Below are 21,787 nucleotides of genomic sequence, written 5' to 3'. Positions count from 1 at the left end.
GCAAAACAATGCAAGTTTAAAAGGAAAGACAACAACGTCCCTGTGCTATGAGAGCCACATGCCCATTAGGTAGCTGTGTCCAGGGTTGTCAACCTGACAGTGGCTTACTGTATATTAAAAACATAGCTTTTTGTTTCACATTCAAGAGTGATCACAATTTAATTAAAAATAATTTCATGTAGTTTAATTTAACAAACTTAACAAAAGTAAACATGGTGTGTTATTTTTCTGTTCAACCAAAAAGGTTGAGAGCGGTGTCGGTAAAATGCTTTGATACAAAACGAAATACATATTCAAAAGGCTTTTCACATCAACACTGTGCATTCAAAACAACACAGGAAGTCGAGAATTCCTCCACTGATCAAACTCAAATCTACAGCTCATCCAATTAGAGAGTTCAAACTAAGAGTCAGAGAAGAACTCCACGGTTGGATTGAGAAGTTTCCGCTTGTGCTTCTTCCTCAGGATGTCTGGAGCCTCCGGCATGACGGGGCTGACGGGCTGCTCGCTTCTTTGCTTCCCTCTGGTTTCACCGGGCTCGGACTGAGCCAACGACTTTTCATCATTTTGAAATGTCTTCTTCTTCTTCTTCTTTTTCTGGTCTCTCGTGTCATTCAACATCTCTGAAGATGCTAAATCACATTCGACCGAGGTCAGCGTTTCCGCGCTCGCGTCACATTTGCCTTTTTTCTTTCGTGAAACTGAGCTACAGGTCGTGGCAGCTGGAGGACCTTCTATTATCACACTGTTACACTTTCTCTTCTTCTTTTTCAACACCACAGCCTCATCCTTTGCAGAAAGCCCTGTGTCAGCTGCGCTGTCCAGTCCTTCGCTTTCACTTCCTGTGCGTTCCTTTTTCCTCTTCGCGCCGGCACGGCACGCAGAGGGAGAGATGCCGCGTGTCTGCGCACAACTTTCCTCTGCATCAGCAACGAGGAAGGATGAGTGCCTCTTCTTTCCCTTTTCCCGTGCAGACACGGAATCATCGCTTTGCGCCACTTTGTCTTCAGATACACCCCTGCTAAATATTTCTTTCTTTTTCTTCTTCTTAGTCACCGACTCAGCGATTTGGTCTTCCAGGCCCTCATTTGTTTTCTGGTTGGATACGTTTTCAAATTTTTCTTTCGGAGTGTGAAAGACATTCAGTTCCTCAAAGAAAGTGCTCCTCTTCTTCTTCAGTGCACCTTTAGCCATGGTCACAGAATCCTGAAGACAAAAGCTCACATCCACGCCCTCTTCTCCGCCTTGAGTGGCGTCGTCAGAGGACTGTTGTTTCTTTTTACGCTTTTTCCTCTTGACCAAACTGGATCCTAATGGTTCTTGGAAACAATTTCTAGACGCCTCCAACTGTTCTGTTGACATCGGCGGCAAATCTAAAGTCCCATTCGATGTCTCCTCTTCTTCATGTTCCTCCGCTATCTCAATTCCCAATTCTTTTTTCCTTTTCTTCTTCTTCTTCTTCTTCTGTATCTCAGCTTCATCACTTTGAGGTTCGGTAACAATGCCGGACTGTAACGGCTCAGCATCCTCGCCGCTACCTTTACTCTTCTTCTTCTTCTTTTTCTTCTGCATCTCAGCATCATCACTTTGAGGTTCGGTAACAATGCCGGACTGTAACTGCTCAGCATCCTCGTCTCTACCTTTACTCTTCTTCTTCTTCTTTTTCTTCTGCATCTCAGCATCATCACTTTGAGGTTCGGTAACAATGCCGGACTGTAACTGCTCAGCATCCTCGCCGCTACCTTTCCTCTTCTTCTTCTGTATCTCAGCATCATCAATTTGAGGTTCTGCAACTGCGCCTGACTGTAACTGCTCAGCATCTTCGCCTCTACCTTTCCTCTTCTTTCTTTCTGCCGCAGACTTGTTCTTTTTCTTTTGTTTTGAATCAGGAACATCTCCCTTCACCCGTCTGAGTGTGTTATTGTCGCCTGACGAGGCCCCAGTCCCATTTTTCACATTTATTCCCAGCACATCACTGGTCTGCGCTGCCCTGTAACCTTCGGAAAGCCTGGGAGTCTCCTCTACCACCATGTTCACAGATGTCGCAGCATTCAGGCCCTTTGACCTTTCTTTCTTCCTCTTCTTCTTTACCTTAGTGCGGTCTGGGAGTCCGTGGAGGAGACGTTGGCTTGGTGGTCCACCGCCGGCCTGTCCTGCTACAGGCGTGGATGCTTCTCTGGCACTCTGCACCAGAACTCTGCAAGAAGACTTTTTGTTCGGTTTTATAGGCGACATCTTGGTTTCTCCTGATGTTTCTGGCCCAGCGTTATTATCTTTCTTCCTCTTTGGTCTTTTTAACTGGTTGCACCAGGTTTGTTGGCTCATTCTTTTGGACGATACCAGGAAGTGTTTCCTCTCCTGTAAAGTGACACACGGATTACAGCCAAATGCTCAGATTAAAAAGTGCAACGACGTGTGAGGTTGTTAACAGCCTGCTTACCACCACTTTGACGTCTTCGTCCTCTGACCTCTCTCCATCTTCTCTGGAACAGAATACGTTATACATTTAAAAACCATGTTGGAGCGAGGCCAACAAGTACAGATGTAAAAAAAGTAGTGGCCCTGAAATTGATCCTTGAGGGGTCCCAGAAGCTATTTGATTCTTGATCTATTGCAACAGAGAACTATCTCTCTGACGGATAAGAGGCCACACGGTTCAAAACTGCTGCTGCAGGCCGACTGATGTGTTCCCCAAGTCTATTTCAAAGAATGTTGTGATCAACTACATTCATCATAATATCATTAACTACTTTTACAAGGGTTGTCTTTGTAGTAAACCAGAAAACCATAACTATAAAACGGTAGAGTTTCTCTCAAATTGGATTAAAAAATAATAATATTAGAAAATAGTCTGTTTACTAGGTGTTGATGTATACAGGTCACAAGAATATATATATATATATATATATATATATATATATATATATATATATATATATATACACACACACACATACATATGCATACATGTAACTTCAAATAAGCATGACTATTCCTTGAAAGAAAGAAATATTCCTTGAAATAAACTTACTCTGACAATGGAGATATGTGCTCCCCATCCATGTCAACTGTTGGTAAAGATGACTCCAGATTCTGTCCTCTCTGAGAGCTCTGCCTCAGCTCTCCGAGACATTTAAAGAAGCCTCCGAGGGTGTAATCCTGGGGGGAAAAAGGAAAGACTTCAACGCAACATAACATGTACAAAGCCCCAGTTTGAAGTTCTACAGCAACACCAGCCGGCAAACAAAATGTGTGTCCAAGTATTGGTCGTCCTTACATGGAGGCTTTTGTACTGGTCGGGTAACCGAGTGCTTCTGAGCTTCTTGTTATGCTTTTCGAGGAAAGGGAAACTGTATTTTGGCAGGGTGTATTTCTTTCTTCTCCACTTGGGAGTTTTGAAGTCTTCACTGTGGGAAGTGGACGAGGAACCGCCTTCACCTTCCTCTAGATCTCTGATGTATTGATGGAGTCGGTCTGGCCTCACATCCTCAGGTAGCGTTGCTTCCTTTTGGGTTATGAACAGGCTGTCTCCTGAGTCACTGCACAGGCACAATTATATATTTAGAAAGCCAAACTGGAGCGTTTTATTTTCTTTTTCAGGCTGACATTAAGGGGGAAAGGATTATCACCATTGTGACATGTATAGGACTCCCTTACCTATCTGCTTCAGCAGGGCCATTGGATACTTTATCCCATGTGCCCTGTCCCATAGAAGACGAAAGATATCGCGATATCTTCTCCACGTAGTCTGGAGGGGATCTGTCCAGCACAATGTGGTATGACCCCTCTGCTCCAATTTGACCAACGGCATCGAGTTGAGTCCCGTTTAGGAAATGATGGACTCCAGTCATTGTGCAGATTAGCAACGGGCATAGATTAAACTAGAGGAGGTCTTCGTAGGCAATAAATAGGAGATGAATGGATCCGCTTGTTGCCTCCAACGAAAAGACGCTCTAAATATGTTCGTTGCCTCCGATTAAATGTAGAAGGACACGGGTGATGTTTAACTCAACATCTCGCTAATGTGGTTTAAGGACGTGTAGCGTCACCAAAAAAACTAAACTAAACGTAAAAACGAGGCGAAGCGACATGTGTGTCTGTGAGAAGCAACCCGGAAGTCTTCGACGTGACGCAACAAGCGGGCGGGAGGTTTCCCTCTTTCTACTTCCGCTTTGCCTCGTCTGGGATTCCCTCAGTAAATACGAGCCGCTTTTAATCCTCCGTTTTTCTCACATTACCAAGTGGAACGTGACGTAAATGCCAATGATAATCAGTACAAATAGAGACAAATTATTGAGCAAACTAACGTTTCGTACCCATGGAAAAAATATATAATATATATCATAAATTGAGGCAGTTGTGTTAATAAATGGGCTGCATAGACGAGGAAACAAACCGTGTGGGTGTAGGAACTATCTTTCTCGTGTTTACTCTTTGGTTAGTCTCCACCTACTCGCTGTGAGCTCGCTCGTGACTCTTCCTCCCACACCGCGGAGCCTTTGGCTACTTCAAACTTCACGAACAGTTATGGCAGATATCAGCAAAACTGAAAAGGTTCAGCTGCACGCGCCAGATTTAGAGGAACTGCGTGGTGGTAAGGGCATCAGTGGCACAGCCTGGGGATGTTTATACATACATGTATATAGAGAGAGTAATAATGACTTATTGCTGGTTGCAGTACTGCAAGCAGGACTGGAGGACAACTTTGCCGAAGTCCAGGTGAGTGTCGTGGAGTGTCCCGATCTCACCAAGGAGCCCTTCCAGTTTCCGGTCAAAGGTAAGAGCCTTAAGTACACTGTGTTCTTCTAGTGTGCAGTCACAGTTCACACGATGTAAACAAACAAACAGACACTCTATATCAGGCACGTGCACAGATATTTTGGGGGGTAGGTGCTCAAACCCCAAAAAAGGGCACCCATTGCCAAAATTATTTATGAAATTAAAAATAATAATAATAAATGAATAAATAAAAAAGAGTATTTTCAACTTATATATTTATTTTTGTTAACAAACTAACTCAAATTATCAAATTGAATAAATAAATGAATAACAGGCAAATACAGACAAAACAAGGCCATATTGTATAACCAAATGCAATCAACAAATATTCTAACTTAAAACTTATCAAAACTCTGCTCTGGATAAATTAAAGGATCTTCACAGGAGCATCCTCCTTGGTGCCAGTCTCTCTCTTCATTATGTAAGGGTAGGGCCCTACAACTTTCTGAAGATTATACAATTGTATGTTATCGTGACCTCAATATCATCCAAAACAACCAAAACCAATGCGTGTAAAATGTTGATATTTCTAATATGTTTTACACAGTGAAAAAAAGCCTGCGGTTGAATTGACCCCAAAGAACACCGATGCGTACAAGATGTGTACAGGACATTGAAAACATATCAGCATGTGAATTTTATGTTTGCCCAGTTGTCCCCAATACATTAGGAAAAGTCATGAAATATGAAGCAAAAAAATTGATGTCAATCATTTATTTAGAGACGTTAAACATTGAATGGGGTCAAATTGACCCCAAAGGTAATAGGAGGGTTAAACATGACAAATGTCAGTTTCAGCTAGACAAGGCTTTAAAATAACGGATTTCGTGAGTTTTTTTGTTTGTTTATTTTTTTTTAGGAAACGTCGGACCAGTTGCGACTTAATGTTTTCAGCGGCGCTAATGTTGTTTGTTAATTTATCACGTCATTTATTTGATATTACATTAAATATATATAATGACTTCTAAGCTCGTCGGGAAATAATGGTTACATAAAGCAATTTGTCAGATTTGTGAAGTGGTCAAATAGGATTTGTGTCATGTTGGTAATCTCCTAATGTCCCCCCTGTCCTCATACTGCAGGCCTGTGTGGAAAGCCGCGCATCACTGATGTTGGTGGGGTGCCGTACCTGGTCCCCGTGGTTCAAAAACACAAGGTAGTTTTCATTACACAATATTGTGTGGAGTAACCATCAAATGGCCTGTAATGGGATGGCATTATGATATAGTTGCCTCTCTTCTACCCAGGAATACAACATGAACACCATATCGAAGGAGCTGGAGTTGCCAGGAGCCTTCATCCTCGGTGCAGCAGCTGTTCCCAGCAGGATCGTCAGAATGAATGCAGAGGTTAGTCTTTCCCCTGGAGTGGAACCCCAAGAAAACAATGATTTGGTAAAGCAGTGGCCTAAAAATACTAATAAATAAACTAGTCCCAGAAAGGTCTTATGTCAGATAGTTTTGTTCTGTTGTAAATGTTTTTACCAGCATGTCTGAGTAAATATTGGTTTGAAACTAACTAAGTTTGGCTGTTTGTTGGATTTCTTTTTGACTTGATTCAGGCAGGAGTCACTGGCTATGTTCAAAGATGTAAAAAGAAGATAAAAACACTAAATATTCTCGCCCACAGCTGATTCCCCTGGTTCTGACCGAAGCAGAGGGAAGGCCCGCAGTGAACGGCAGCTACTTCTCCTCCATCAACCCAGCTGACGGACAGTGTCTGCAGGAAAAATACAGCAACAAATTCTCTGACTGCAACTTTGGGCTGCTGGGCAATCTGTACGCCTGTGAGGGGAAGTCTGGAAAGGTATTGAGTCTTAATCAGATCACACGAGATCTGTAGCTTCTCGTCTGCGGGAGCGAATGAGGGCGCGTGCACTGGGGTTCTTTAAAAAAAAAGGAAATGCTTTCTCATTTTGTCAAATAGCGAACACCTTTAAACCATATACCCATTTATCTGTAGGTTACTGTTCTGGCTAAAGTTGTTATGCGTGAACTTCAGCCCCACTATATCTGTGCTCCCGACATACGAGGATAAACATTAACAAAAGGAAAGTGGTTAAGGTGACCAGACGTCCGGATTTAGGCCGCACTATAGAATATTTTGCTGGAACGCAGTCTCACACATGATTGGTTAAAAGCGTTGTCAAATACATAGCTGATAGGCTTAGGTTAGCTTCTAACCCTATATGATTGGTTAAAAACGTAAACAAGGCTCCGTGTGCTGGCTACGTCATAGCTACGCTGCTGGCTACATTGACAGAAACTTAACACATAGACCAACGCGTCAGACGTCTTTCAACCCAAAATGGACAACAAGCAGTCGAGACTCCTTTCATGGCTTCTGCTCTCTGTCGCTGTGATGTTGACATAAGCAGTCAGAGTAAAGCTGCCATTGAAAGACGGGAACAGAGAAGCAGAACGGTAACAGACGTGCCGCAGGTATGTCTTCACTTTTTCAAAAAAGATTTCGAGAAGGTACGTCGCCGTTGGATGACATCTCCGCTGCTGAGCGGTGTAAGGTTCTCCGTGCTGTAAAGCACCACCAGTCGTACCGGGGTGGAGACTGCGGCGTGAAGGTGGAACGAGAGATATTTGGTGATTCTCCAATAGCTCAGGGGATGATGTGTGGCCCAACTAAAGCCCAGGCTTTGTGTGCAAATGTCCTAGTGCCCTACTCTGTACAGGTACATACAGATTACATCAAAGCAAACAATTTGCCCTTTTAACATTTATCTGTTTATTATTTATGTGACCTGCGACTTCATTTGTACATTTTAAGTCCACACATGTTGCTTTGTGGCACTGAGCACTTTAAAAGATTCATCTCTGGGCAGTTTTTGAACACCACCATTTATTAAATAAATACAAATACTGTGAACAAACACTTTTTGACTCTTCAAGACTATTCTTTCCTATTCTGTTACACATACATCATGTAGCAATCGCACACATGTATTGTAGAGGGGAGCACGCCAGAGTCCTATGCAATTATTCCCAGCCTCACAAAATACCACTTAGTGTCCTCCTTTTTGGTGTTATGGATATGGTCACCCTAAAAGTGGCTGAGCCGTCATGCCCTCTTCCCCTCTTCAGGTCATTGAGGTGCGGGCCAAGAGGAGGACAGGAGGCCACAGTCTGGTGACGGCCCTGAGGAAGACTCTAGAAGGTCGCTACCCTGATAAAAGTCTGGCTCTGGGGGGCACCTTTATCATCCAGAAGGGGAAAGCCAAAATCCACATCATGGTAAATATTGGACATTTTCAAACACAATAGTTGCCTGACAGTTTTATTTCATTGAGTATCTGCTGACATCGATAGCCGAGAGAGTTCTCGGCCTGCCGCCTCGACAGCGACGACGACGTCAACGGCTGGCTGCAGCACTTTGAGGTCAGCGCCCCACTCGTCTGCCAGTCGGTGCTGGTGTCCAGAGACCCCGTGAGTACAGCACACGCTCGTCTCCACGAGGCGGCGGACGCCAGGCGAAGTACAGGCCGCGTCTTTTGTCTCATGCGTTTTACTGTGTGTGTGTGTGTGTGTGTGCAGGGTTTGGACCTGCGCGTGGAGCACACTCACTGCTTCAGCCACCACGGAGAAGGTGGCCACTACTACACAGACACCACGCCGGACAGCGTGGAGTACCTGGGCTACTTCCTGCCGGCAGAGTTTGTCTACCGCATCGACAGGCCCCGAGACACGCATGGAGTCGGGCGAGACTGAAACACCAACGAATGAAATAAGTCATGTCTGCGGCGCAGCGCAAATCGTTGCTCTTAAATCACTTCTCTTGAACTTCTTATGCATTTCATGTAAACAAAATCAGCACATTTCATGTATTAAAAAGCATGTTCCTCTGGATAGTCATGGCCGTTTGTTCAATGAATGCAGTAGAGTAAATGTTAGACCTTGAACTGCATTGTTGGCTGCCAACTCGAACAGGCGGTGGCTGTCACGTGTGCACAGAGTGAAAATTACAATCTTTTTTTTAAAAAATATACGGGAGTTCTTCTTTTTGTGGTTTTATGGCGGATGGCATCCAAAAAAAGTTGCATTACCGCCACCTACTGTATTGGGGTGTGGACCAGAGTTATTTGAGTTTCAAAAAAAAAAAAATCCTTCCACTCAATCCTGTTTCTCTCAAATATTGCAGCACCTTAGTTGTTTTGTTCAGCCTTGCGTGTCAAATCCTCTATTATAATTTCTTCTGCAGTGCTTGCTCTGTTTATCCTCCCATTTGAGAACTTCCTGAATAGCATACAGATGTATTCCTACTCCCTCATATCTCACACAGTAGCATTTGTTGAGGTGTGACGGTAGAGCTCTAATCAGCCAGAAGTGAAAACACCTGTGCTGGTAATTAAATAGCCACCAGGTGAAAAAACAAAACAGAGGCAACGGATTTTTAATGACTGTTTTATGTATCACCCTCATGGGGTTTAAAGCTAAAAAATGACTTCTGTGTTTACTATTTTTACGAGAAGCCACAAATTGATTGTCAACACTGGACACGAAAGGACCACATCAAAACCTGTGAAATAACGTGTGCATGTGTAATATGTAATAAAGGCTAATTTACCAATCCAGACGATTGTATTGTTCATCATTCTGAATTCCAGCTCTCTTTTGTCTGAGAAAGCATTATAAACCACATTACGACACCGGATGTTTGTCCTTCCTTTAAGCGCAGTTCCTCCCAAATTCCTCTGCCGCGCCAATTCATATTCAAACTGACAAATGTTTCCAAAATATACATTCTAGTGCCAAGAAACGATGGATTTGGCATTAAGAAAACAACACATACAATAGTGGTACAGTTGTATTAAATATAATTGGGGCGAGTGGCAGTAATATAACATATAGTCATTGTTAAGAGGAAAACTGTTCTGACCTTTGGATCCTGGTCTTTGAAAAATGTTTTAACTGTTTTATTTATCCATTGCGATTGCTGATTAGGATATATTGATAATCTTATTTACATCACATTATTTTTAATTGTATAACATTTTTATTTTGTACTTTAAATAAATGTATTAAACGTTAGAAACCATATTTCCTCACAAAATCATTTTGTGTGATTCTTAAGTGTTGAAATGTCGCCATCTTCCGGCCAGAGCGGGTAACGACACACCATTTCCCACAATGCTGCTGCCGCACCAGCCCGGAAGTAAGACGTTTATTGACAATATGGCCGCTGAGCTGGGCTAGGATTTGGGGAAAATTGGGATTTGACAGCACTCACCGGGGCTGCGATAATAACCCATTTCCAATTCAGGAGTGTGCGGAACAGATGCATTTGAATGAAGGGACCCGCGGATCCACGGGATGGTGTCAGTGAGCTGAGGAAACGGTCAGAGTGTGAAACCCGTCATGTCGTTTTTCAAGAGGAAAGGTGAGGAAGCTCCCTCTTGAGTGCTGCAACGTCAACGGCGGCTAGCAGTGCAGAGAGTCCGTCTGAGGGGACAGCGGTCCCCGATGAGAGGCGACGGACGCGGTCGAGACTGCGGCCGCAAGCGAATTGCCCCGAGACCCCGCGGTGCTCGTGGGAACGAGCTTCCGCCGCCGCTCGCCGCTGTAACACGGTTAGCTTAGCGGTGGCCTCTCTGCCCTCCCTGCCTCACCTAATGTCAGACCCGGGTGGACACGCACCCTAACCCGCAGAGAGCTGTCAGCAGCACGTCGGACCCGCGGGACCCCTTGTGTTTGCACGAAACGGCGCTTCTTCGCGTTAAAGACGAGCGGCGTCACACGTAACGGCCATCACTTGACACAGGTGTCGGAACTGTGCGATGGCGGCTAGCGTTAGCTAGCTGCACCAGAGCCATTTATCATACAGCTTTAACCAGCGCGAGGTGTGAAAGAGAAACTTAACAACGGGCCGTTGTGTCTGAAGTAGAGTCGTTGGTTATCTTAAATACAGACCACGTGTGTAACGTGAGTTAGTCCCCATTGTTTGACCCAAAGGGATGGAGCCAGTCACACTGAACAGCGTCACCCGATGGGAAGTTGAAGGAACTGATTGATTCGGGACCTGAAGGTGTTTAAACCACCACGTTACTTCAGGCTCAACCCGCCACAGTTCTTGCTAGTGAGTAAAAGACGTGACATACACAGGATTGTTCAACAGCTCGTCCTCATCCGCTGTGTTTTGTTACATTTCGCTGCATCACTGCCTTCACGATGGCTCCACTGTTTGTGTTGGTTGAGACCGTTACAGAGACATTGAGCCAGCTCCATTTAGAGTGGTTGCATTTAGTCCACACCATTGTGAAACACCAGCGTTTCATTCATGAAATCACAGAGCGAAGAGACTAGACCACAGTTCATCTTCAATCGGTGTTTTTTGTATTGTTTTTTGTCCCTCCTCGGCTACAGCAGTCAAAGCGGCTGACACAGCAGGTCTCCAAAATGAGGAACTATTAGAGAGAGAGAGAGAGCGAGAGAGAGTGCACTTGTATTGCTCTGAAGCAGGATCACACGCTGTACTTACAGGAAGTGTGTGTCGTGTGTGGTGTGTGGGTCATGGTTGCAGGCAAAGTGTTTCTGATTGGAAGGTTTTGCAAAGACACTAATCTAGTGGGTCAATAGATTAATCAAATTGCCAGTAGTAAAGGTAATGATACAGTGTTGTCACTGTTATCTGTAGGTAGTCGGACTTTGTTTGTTCAGGCGTCGCTAAAGTTTTTCTTTTATCAAGTCAGATTCGCTCCATTCATCCAGTTGAGTTTGGCTCGTTCACTGCAACACATCCCGACGCTGTGAGTGGAGCAGCTTTTGAGACTTAAATTGAGTCCTCGTGGTGCTGCTTTTTAACAAAACATCAAGCTGCTGTTGCTTTCTCTCTGATTGCGCTGCACGTCAATGCTCTATGTCCATTTTGCTGGTAGTACCACAGACTTTACCTTTTTTCTTCTTTTTTAAACCAAAAACATCCGTTGTAGCAACTCATCATGGTCTTATCTGAATTTTTATTTGGAACAAAGATGTCTGGCATGTCAGACATCTTTGTTCCAATGAGCTGTGTTGGAGCTTTGTCTTTCTAAAAGCCACGTCTCTGAGCTGTGATGCGTATACTCTTCAACAGCTCCGTCCAAATTGTCCCGGTCCATTCCGTACTGTCAGTGCCTGAAATTGATACGTATCCTGGCCGCCCTCTGCCACAGCAGCCGCCTAATCTGAAGATATGAACGGTGAGTCACTCTTAATGAGTGGCTGCCACCAAGTCTGCCCCTGTGCACTTATTCCACTGCAGGTGACATATTTCACTTTTTATTTGGCAGCCGGCCGCCCAGCTTTTGGAGGTGCTCGCAAAAATACAATTTTTTATTCATGATGATGGGATTTTAGTTTTCTGAGACAATCAGCAACTCTTAGAGCTCCAAGTGGAAGCTGTCAGACACTCGACCCACCAGAGCTGATGGACCAAGGTCACCACTCCTAATGCTGAAACATTAGCAGGACTGAGAGGGCTTTTCACATGTCAGAGCGCAGCTTCCCTATTTGCCTCCTCGTCTGTCTGCCGCAGCGAGGACGCAGCTCTGCAGGAAATAGTTAGTTTGCTTCTCTAGTACATCACTACGTCAATATGTACTGTAAGTGGATAGTGAGCTCTGGTCTTTACTTTACCTCTCACGTCAATGAATGTCACCGCCTATGCAGGACACGCTCTTCTGGTCTCGCCCTGCATTGTGAATAAAATCGCTGTATCCTTCTCCAGTTACATCTCACCTCTCGTCTTTCTCCCCGCAGCCAAAAGCAAAGAACCCGAGAGAGTGACTGACACTAAAGCCAATAGAGGTGAGCTCATCATCACAGAGATGTGCAAAGACATTTTTTTATTTTTATTTTTGCACGTGTGGGAAGTGAGATGAGCCTCATACAGAAGTGGTTCAAGTGGCTCTCTGCTTCAGTTGGTTCATGATGTTTAATGATTGCTTGCCATACTGTCACAAGGACCAACATTTCTTTTTTTAACCTCAAGCTACAAAATGAAACGCATGCAGCTCACATTGAAACGAACACTGAGCAGCTTGTCCTCTCAGCCACACTCATCACTCCCCGAGGCCTCTGTAAACGAGCTCTTTGGAAAACCTTCACAAAAAAAAGGCCATCGTACATTTAGGCTGCTCAAATCTTCTTCTTCTTCTTCTTCTTCTTCTTCTTCTTCTTCTTCTTCTTCTTCTTCTTCTTCTTCTTCTTCTGTTGCCTCATGCCTGTCTTCTGCCCTCCACCCACAGCCTCACCCAGCCCTCACTCTCCATCACTGGGACTGGGGAACCACCATGCCGTCCAGCAAGCCGCCGGGCCCAGCCATGTGGCCATCAACGCCATCTCTGCCAACATGGACTCCTTTGCCCGCGGTCGCACGGCCATCCTCAAGAAACAGCCGAGCCACATGGAGGCTGCGCACTTTGGAGATCTTGGTAGGGCGCCAGCCTCCATGTGTGTGTTGTATTTTGCTTTGAGTGAGAGCGTATGAAGGCCCAACCAAACATTGGACCGTGTACATTTGAGGTATAATCTGAAACATAACTAATGAGTTAGTGTTTTTAGATGGAACGTCTGCAGAAAGCAAAGCAAACGGAGTAGAGCTACAACTGACATGTGGTTTTCATGATTGATTAATGTGCTAATTATTTTCTCAGTTAATTGTTTCGTCGATGATTTTTCAATTTCAAGGTCCAAGGTGAGGCTTTAATTTCAAGTTCAAGTTTTAAAACCCCAATTATATTTGTATTGTTGTCATTTATGACAGTCAAGCAGCAAATCCTCAATGAGTGAGCGGTTCATTTGCCTGAAAATCGAAAGATGGTCGCCGATTCCTATTTGAAGATTGATAGAGTTGTAACAGATTTACCGTCATTGTGGGAATAATATGAATGCATAGTTTGTCAATATGCTCATCGCAGCATGTTTGCAGGGTCTGCCAAACAACAAAAGCACAAAATATGCACAGAAAGACAACAAAGCAAATATAACGCACAATAATATGAAAATGATTCCATTGGAATTAGTAGCTACAGAGTGTGACTCTTGCTTCACTAACATGGCTTAAGTGGAAAACAGTCCTTCTTTAGTCTTGCGTGTCGCACTCGCACGACTTCACGCGTCACGTTTTAAGACGAGCGCCCGGACATTCCGGAGCATGACAAACTCCGCCGGTGAATCACGAATGGCATGTTGAGTGACGACGGGTGGCGAGAACTGCACGAGCGAGTTGCCCAGAGAAGAGCTGGGGTGAGTCAGACGGAGGTAGACGAACCTGTGCAGCCGCCCGGACGGAAACATATGAATGAGAGATGAGAGAGGAGGGAAGGAATCAAGGAAGGGAAGCGAGGGAGGAGGATTCAAACAGGCCAGATGGGTTAGTTTCACTGACGGCTGGTAGGCAGCCATGGCAGTTCAGCTGAGAGTGAACCATTACTTAGGATTCATCTTCTCTTTTGTTTGGGGCTGAAAGAGTAGAGAGCACATTATAGATCAAAGGCTCAAAATATATATATTTTTTAATGATCCAATGCAGACACAGATTCCTGCGCTGGTCTTGAGGAATCTGACGAGGCCGATTGATACGCGTCTCACACTCGGTGACGCCTCTTGCGGGCACTTTTGTGTTTTCAAAGAGCAAACAAAACACCCAAGATGCCCCAGCCCACGCTTCAGTGCAACTACAGCTGATGTGCTCTGATTCATAATCCAGCGAGTGTCTGGGTTTGTATTCAGTGAGCGCGCTGCCTTGTTTATCCCGGTGGATTGTATTCAAACAGACACTCAATTTGAGACCTCGTAAAATAAAATGATACGGCATACCGACAGGAGTTTGGGGTCTGTCAAATGTTTCCAAGGCACACACGCACACACACACACACACACACACACACACACACACACACGGATGATGGAGACGTGTGTGTCTGGGTGAAATCATCTGTAAAATTGCTGAGTCCAAGGCTGCTTCTAGACAGACAGAGAGAGCCTACAATTCACAAAGCTGCAAAACCCTGAGATTCAGCTCACGTTTCCGCCTTCAGTCATAAGAGAGCCGAACACGGACAAATTCCACTTTCCGCCAAATGTTTGGTTACTTTCCCTTCATGCTGCAAACTCCCATCAATATACGGCACCCTTTATTGTCCTGTAAATATAAGAGAGCGCTGCTCAGTCTGTTATGGGAGTGGAGTACTGCCGTGTCTAATTTGAACTCAAAGGCAGTTCACATCTTATGCCAAAATATATTTTTATCAAGTCTCTTAAATTGAGATGGATCATATCCAATTGCATTGAGGCGATGGCATGCGTTACGTGCAGGTCTGTAAAGCGTCACAGGGAACAAATAATCCAATGTTGAATTAAGTAATCTTTGTTTGTTTTTCTTCTGATTCTTTTTTTTTTCTTTTTTCAGACTTTCCTTTATGAATTTTAGTGACCTCTGCACAGTCGATTACTTAATTGTGTGCACATTTGTACGTTGCAGGTCACTCCAGCGTGAACTATCACCCCCAAGATGACCGCTCTCGGCTGTCCAAGACGGTGGAGCATGTCCTCCGGGACAACGTGGCGATACCCCACTACATGCATTTCATGGAACACCAGGGCGCCGACCACCTGGTTCGGTTCTGGCTGGAGGCGGAGAGCTTCCGCTCCGCCAGCTGGTTGCGGGTCCGAGCGCACAGCCTGAACTCTGTCAAACACAGCTCTTTGGCCGAGCCCGTCCCCGCCTCACCCGGCGGCTCAGAGCCGCCGGAGCTGGCCCTGCGCACACTCAATGCTCTCACTCGGGACAGTAGCAGTGAGCGCCCGGCGGTGCACCCGGAGCGGCGGGACTCCTCCGCCGGCGAGGCGGGCCTGAGACCCGGCACTCCTCGAGCAGAAACCCCCACCAAGCAGGCACACTCCAGGACAGGGACCCCCTTCAAGGTGCAGTCAATCAGCACCCTGCAAGACCTCTCTGTCCAGCTCATGAAAAGTGAGTCACCTTGACACACGTTTCTCTTTATATTTGTGTTCCTGCGAGTTGTAGTATAAGTTTATCTTCTTTGAATACCCAGTGGATGGGTGCAATGGAAACGGAACAAATCATGACGTATGTGAGGCCCATCAGATCTGTATGGAGTGAGACTGTGTATGTTGTAGCATCAGTGGATGATCAGCTATTCTTAATTTTATTTTTTATTTTTTCAGGTATAGAGAAAGATGCAGTTACAATCTTCACCAAATACATCTCTCCGGACGCTGTGAGGCCCATCCCCATCCCCAATGAACAGATGAGAAACGACATCGTTGGTAAGATACGGACAACGCCAATAGAAATAGGACTGGTTTCACTCACAAAAAGTCATCCCTCATAGACAATGTTTTTCTGTTTTTTTTTTTTTTTTCTCCATGTAGCTAAGATATGTGGCGAGGATGGCATGGTGGACCCAAACTGCTTTGTCATTGCACAGTCGGTAGTCTTCGCCATCTTGGAGCAACAGTGAGTTTCAGTCTATTCATTTTCTTGGAGAGTTAATACTCACCCAGTGGGGTTTCACCAGGTTTCCACATGCTCTTTTTTTTTTCTCCGTTTCCAGGCACTTTAGCGAGTTCCTGCGGAGCCACCATTTCTGTAAATACCAGATCGAAGTGTTGACCAGCGGCTCGGTGTTCCTGGCTGACATCTTGTTCTGTGAGTCGGCGCTCTTCTACTTCTCTGAGGTGAGTGTGCCCGGTGCTTCCCAGTGGCGCTTCATTATGAAAACACTGTCGTCGTTTTTTTTTTTTACACCAATGTCCTTGTCCGTCATCCACCCGCGCCTCGACCACAAAACGGTGTCCATCAGTTGTTTTAATGTACCTGTTCTAGCAAACGGTAAAATGTACAGATGACATAATCGATACGGTGTTGACAAAAACCCCGAAGGCCGACTCTTTCCGTGCTCTCCATCTCCTTCCCTGCAGTACATGGAGAAGGAGGAGGCGATGAATGTGCTGCAGTTCTGGCTGGCGGCGGACAACTTCCAGAATCAGCTGGCAGCTAAAAAGGGCCAGTATGACGGCCAGGAGGCTCAAAACGATGCCATGATCCTCTACGACAAGTAGGTCTCCAAAGCACCCCGGTGTCTTTGTGGAAAAGAATGAGTTTGACTTGATACTCGGAGGTTGCCGCCATGATACAATCATTGAGTCGGTTCGGTGTGATAGAACTTACACTGATACTCTTTGGTAACTGGGGATATCTAGCGATGGCTGACATGGAAAACAAAAGCGCTATTCCCTCCTTTTTATTTGTTTTTGGGTGCACGGTAGTTAACACACTTCCTTTTAGAGCCGTGAGTGGAGCCTGAGAGCGAGTCGTTCTGGAGAGCCCATCTAAAAGCTGACGGTGCCGTTATTCTTCAGCCGTTGCGTTGTGCAATCAGCATTTACTTCATAATGATAAGTTCAAGAGAAGCAAAAGAACAACCCTCTGTTGCCACTTTAAATGATTAATTTCAGTCCAGTGTTTCCATTAATCTTTTAATATACCACCCGGGTTAATTAACAACAACAGTTTGTAAGTCGTCTGTTGAAGGGTACAGCCTGCACCAACAGGCGATGACCAATCAGATCACTGGAAATAATCAAGCCAATCGTTCCTAGGGGACCCCGACATGGACAAAAGAGTTTATAAGTGAGTAAGAGAGTCTATCGGGTTTTGGCTTTTTCCAAGTCCGCTCTGTCTGAATGCAAAATGATGATTATAGCTGCGCTTTAATTGAGCAAAGATTATTTTATTCCCGAGAGGATTCCTGACGGTATCGATGCTTTTGCGCTCTCGTCCTCTGTTGTCTCTCATTAGAAAAGTAATCCCCACACTGTTAATTAGCTCCCATGATTGTGAATGCAGCGTTTCAGTCAGACGGAGCTTATCAGACATCACCTTCTTTTCTTTTCTCACATCCCTGTTTTACTTTATAATGTGCATTACTCATTCTGTCCCACAAAATAATCACACCGTGCTTTTAATGTTTCAAAATCATCTGTGTTTCCACAGCGTGTTTATTATATTCCTGCTCTGGGATTATAGTGTTTTTAAATTACACCTCGTTGAATATCAGTTATTGCCGTCACTATAGTTCACTTGTCCTGCAGGTATCACCGTTTCATCTCGTACCATATTAAGAACTTCACTTCACCGGCACCTCCTCGCATCCAAATCCGTACTTCACGGAGCCAGAGTCCTGCACTACGATCCAGGGTTTTGGGGTTAGCGAGGTAGCTTCAGGGTCAACTCCGAGTTTTCAGTTCTACGACGTCAGGCTCAGTGAAGCCAGGTAGCCACAAAGATCGGGTTGACTCTAATTAATACTCATGCAGGAAAAAGGGTATTTCTGTAATGCTCCATCTTTTACACGCTGAACGTTTCTTTGCAGTCCAGTCGTCCTCAGTTTTGGCTTTCGTCCGCAGCCGAGATGTTTGTCATTTTTTTTGCTCTGAAAGCTTTGTTGTTCTCCAACTCGCCTCCTGGTGAGCTTGGTAGGTTCCAGTTGAGTGAAGCTGAGAAGGTAAAGGAGACATTAGCAGGAGACGAGGTGGCTGTTTTTTTTTTTTATTGCTCTTTCCTTCACTTTTTTTTGGTGCATTTCCTGCCACTGTTTCATTAATATTTAAATATTATTTCATATTTAAAATGACACGCAGCCTTACAGGAGGACGGACCGACAGCCTCAATTAAAGGGCAGGTGCCCTCGTCTGAGTCAAGTCGCTCATCGCTCTGCTTCCCCTGCAGGTATTTCTCACTCCAGGCCACCAACCCTCTGGGCTTCGGCGACTCTGTGCGGATGGAGATAGAGTCGAATATCTGCCGGGAGGGGGGGCCGCTCCCCGACTGTTTCACCACTCCACTCAGACAGGCCTGGACCACCATGGAGAAGGTCCGGTTCTCAAATGGCCCCGCCATTTTTACTCTGCAGGAAATTATTAAACCATTAATTGATTTTGAATGTGCCCTTTTTAAAACGTTTAATTAGATCTTTCCTAGAAAAAACAAAGAAAAATCATCTGCTTGAGCTGTTTCCCTAAATTCAATCGGATCCTCCTAAAGGTTTTGTGTTGCAAGTCACTGATGAATTGTCCCATTACGGCGCTGACAAATGAGCCGCATGCTAATGAAATGCGGGCTGAACACTGTTGTGAGTGCACGGAGGTCAGGAACAGACCTTTTGTAACTTGTGTCCAGAAGTTTATCCCGGAGCTCATTATCCTCCCAACAGCGAGTGATGTGTTGCCTTTGTTCAGGTCTACATGCCGGGCTTCCTGTCGAGCAACCTTTACTACAAATACCTGAGTGACCTCATCAACTCGGTGCGGGCAGACGAGTTTGTGAATGTCAGCGCTGCAGGTCCGGGCGGGCCCGCGGACGCCGAGCGCTCCAGTTCAAATGCCGGCGAGGGCTCTCAGACTCAGGTGACCTTCCCCCCCCCGCCCTCCCATCCACGACTTTAACCCACATCTTCAGCCCTTGTGGGTTAAAGTGGTGCTCCTCATCTTGTCTGCTGACATTTAGAGCCGCTTCGCCTCGTATGAGATATTTCTGTTGATGCCGAAAGGTCGTGGTCGTCCCTGTCGTTTTTTAGTTGGCCTTCAAATAAGAAAACAAACAGAGCGATGTTTCCTGTCGTGCTACCAAACATTCAGTTCACGGTTTCTTTACTCTACAGCAAAATGCCAAAAGGGCAGCGATCAAGATCCTGAAGAACTTTGACGAGGCCATCACGGTGGACGTGGCCAGCCTGGACCCTGAGTCCTTGTACCAGCGGCCCTACGCTGGGTGAGCTTAAACCACCAGTTTGGCTTTAAGCCGGCTCAATCCGTATTTTACCGCCCGAGCTGGCGTTCACCTTTAACGCCTGTCATCTATGTTGTTTTGGTTGACTTTTTTTTGGATCTGTCTTCTTCATCTCGCTCTCCTCTGTCCGCTCAGAAGGATGACGTTTGGGAAGGTGAATGAGATGGGCCAGTTCATCAGGGAGGCCGAGCCAGAGCCGGACGTGAAGAAATCCAAAGGCACGATGCGCTCACACACATCTTTCTCTCTCTCTCTCTCTCTACCTGTTATATTCTCTGCCCTCACGCTGTCAGATTTGATCTCAATGCTCCTCGCAGTGAAAAACCTCCACTCTCCGACCGTGGATATAAACCTCATTTGTGGCTGCTCCCATTCTCCATTCAGCCTTCTGAAATATTAAAGAACAACGCAGCCTCCACTGCCCTTAAAGCACACTAAGTCTTTATGTATTATGTCCAAGTGTGCTTTCTCTTGGTCCACAGTAGAGTACCAGACATGTGGCTGCAGAATAAGTAGGCCAAAGCTCTGAATACTTCAGTATGTCAGCAGTCGCTCACCTTGAGTTCTTTGTTCAGTTTCTTGGCTCAGATTGAGCGACTGAAGTCTCATTCGGCCTCTCCTCTCCACTTAGGTTCCATGTTTTCTCAAGCCATGAAGAAATGGGTCCAAGGCAACTCCGACGAGGTGAGGCCACAAAGATTCAGGTCTCTCGGTGGCACGTATTCAAATTCCCTTGAAGACGTCAGCGTAGGATTTCAGTCAGAGCCCGTGGTTAACGGTGTTGTTGTCGTTTCTCTCGGCGTCCAGGCCCAGGAGGAGATGGCGTGGCAGATTGCCAAGATGATCGTCAACGACGTCGTCCACCAGTCGAATCACGACAGCCCCGGCAAGGCCACCAAGGTACAGAACCTCCCCCGGTAGCTTCCTTCCCGTGCGGCGACGTGAGGAACAACCTCAGCTCTTCCCTAAGCGTTCTCTTTTGTCCGTCCGCAGTTATGACCCCACTGAGGAACCAGAGGAGCGTCGCTCCACCGCCGGCGCCGGCCAAGCCAGTGACGACCTGTACGCAGGGTTCACCCGACGATGAACCGCATCACTCCGAGAACAAACGAGGCGTTTTATCACCTCCCTCTTCCCCCAAACCGCCCCCCCCCCCCCCCCCCCCCCCCCAAACCGCCGCGTGGACTCATGGGAAAAGTTAAATCGACGTTCCAATCTTCCAGCTCCACGACACTACGAAGGTACACAAAGTAGTCGACCAACGGTGGCGCCAAGTCACGACTCGAGGAAGTCACTCCTGAAGAGAGGAAGCGTACAGCGCACCCTGGAAGAACGCCGCCACGAAGAAGCCGCGCGTCAGCGTGGAGAGGACCTACAGAGGGCGTGACGAGGACTGAATTACCCTCACTCCCTCACGACACACCTCCTTTTATAACATTCCTTGTTTTTAGATGAAATTCCCCCTCGTGAGGGTCGGCTGCGTAAGGCTTTTACAGTTTTTGGCACGCGCTTCCCTCCGCCCGCCCGGAGTCTTGTTGTCTGCTGTTCACCGATGTGAGCTACCCTCCCCTCCCTCTCCCCGGGCTGTTTATTTTCCGTACTGTAGGACATTTGGAAATGAGACAATGAAACGGAAGAAGAGACGACTCGGTCCTCGGATCGGCTGACCTCCTATATGAACCTCCCGGCACCTTTTTACAGAGCGTAGAAGAAGAAATACTCCCCTAACGAACTGAAGTGCTCCAGTTGTGTCGGAAAACTCCAAACACCATGTCCTAAATGTAGATTTCTGGTTTACCCCATATATTAATGTTGGTCCTTTTTTATAGTGATCGCTGTTTTTTGTTTTTGTTTTTTTTAATGCATCTCTGAAACAAACGTCAGTGATGACCGGACTGTTCGACTGGAAAGTGTGCTCAGTGAATAAAACCATTTTTAAAAAGTAAATATTTCTTTAGAGCTTTACCAAGATGTGGAAAAGAACCAGAAAAGACTCTTGGTACTATGTACCACTAATGTTTTCTGACATGTATGTATGTATGTGTACTTAATCTATAATATATTTAAATTGTGTTTGATTTAAATGCATATATTATGAAATGGTTGTCCGTCATTTATTTATTTTTTTCCTTTTGGTTCCAGTGTTGGTATATTATTGCAGTTACAGTCTTCTGCTTTTGTTATTTTTACACAGTTTTATGTTTAG

At 45.6% G+C, this 21,787-nt stretch overlaps 3 protein-coding genes across 5 annotated transcripts; 2 read left to right on the top strand and 1 right to left on the bottom strand.

Moving 5' to 3' along the window:
* Positions 1 to 162: 162 nt before the first annotated feature.
* Positions 163 to 4,148, bottom strand: LOC117742484 (glutamic acid-rich protein-like). Its single transcript, XM_034549897.1, has 5 exons — positions 3,658 to 4,148; positions 3,278 to 3,539; positions 3,032 to 3,159; positions 2,441 to 2,483; positions 163 to 2,358 (listed from the first exon to the last, which is right to left on the bottom strand). Exons 1-5 carry the CDS (start codon positions 3,849 to 3,851, stop codon positions 403 to 405), a joined length of 2,583 nt encoding a protein of 860 aa, XP_034405788.1. The 5' UTR covers positions 3,852 to 4,148; the 3' UTR covers positions 163 to 402.
* A 4-nt stretch (positions 4,149 to 4,152) lies between these two features.
* On the top strand, positions 4,153 to 9,361 carry c14h11orf54 (chromosome 14 C11orf54 homolog). The gene is made up of 8 exons (XM_034549898.1): positions 4,153 to 4,594; positions 4,679 to 4,777; positions 5,862 to 5,935; positions 6,027 to 6,128; positions 6,409 to 6,585; positions 7,875 to 8,024; positions 8,100 to 8,216; positions 8,325 to 9,361. Exons 1-8 carry the CDS (start codon positions 4,528 to 4,530, stop codon positions 8,496 to 8,498), a joined length of 960 nt encoding a protein of 319 aa, XP_034405789.1. The 5' UTR covers positions 4,153 to 4,527; the 3' UTR covers positions 8,499 to 9,361.
* Positions 9,362 to 9,938: 577 nt separating this feature from the next.
* On the top strand, positions 9,939 to 21,669 carry akap10 (A kinase (PRKA) anchor protein 10). 3 transcript variants are annotated; one of them, XM_034549626.1, is made up of 15 exons: positions 9,939 to 10,167; positions 12,525 to 12,572; positions 13,013 to 13,198; positions 15,250 to 15,741; positions 15,957 to 16,058; positions 16,164 to 16,248; positions 16,346 to 16,469; positions 16,713 to 16,849; positions 18,523 to 18,667; positions 19,032 to 19,199; positions 19,454 to 19,563; positions 19,717 to 19,799; positions 20,213 to 20,265; positions 20,389 to 20,481; positions 20,575 to 21,669. In XM_034549626.1, exons 1-15 carry the CDS (start codon positions 10,146 to 10,148, stop codon positions 20,578 to 20,580), a joined length of 1,854 nt encoding a protein of 617 aa, XP_034405517.1. In that variant the 5' UTR covers positions 9,939 to 10,145; the 3' UTR covers positions 20,581 to 21,669. The 3 variants fall into 3 exon arrangements, with proteins under 3 accessions (XP_034405517.1, XP_034405518.1, XP_034405519.1); XM_034549627.1 differs by having other exon boundaries at positions 19,720 to 19,799; positions 20,575 to 20,750; XM_034549628.1 differs by lacking the exon at positions 9,939 to 10,167 and adding an exon at positions 10,197 to 11,533 and having other exon boundaries at positions 20,575 to 20,750.
* The last annotated feature ends 118 nt before the right edge of the window (positions 21,670 to 21,787 follow it).

Source organism: Cyclopterus lumpus, chromosome 14 (assembly GCF_009769545.1).
Source record: "Cyclopterus lumpus isolate fCycLum1 chromosome 14, fCycLum1.pri, whole genome shotgun sequence".
In the NCBI taxonomy this organism is placed as follows: Eukaryota; Metazoa; Chordata; class Actinopteri; order Perciformes; family Cyclopteridae; genus Cyclopterus; species Cyclopterus lumpus.
The sequence above is the reverse complement of the archived record's forward strand: the minus strand, read 5'-3'. Positions and strand labels throughout refer to the sequence as shown.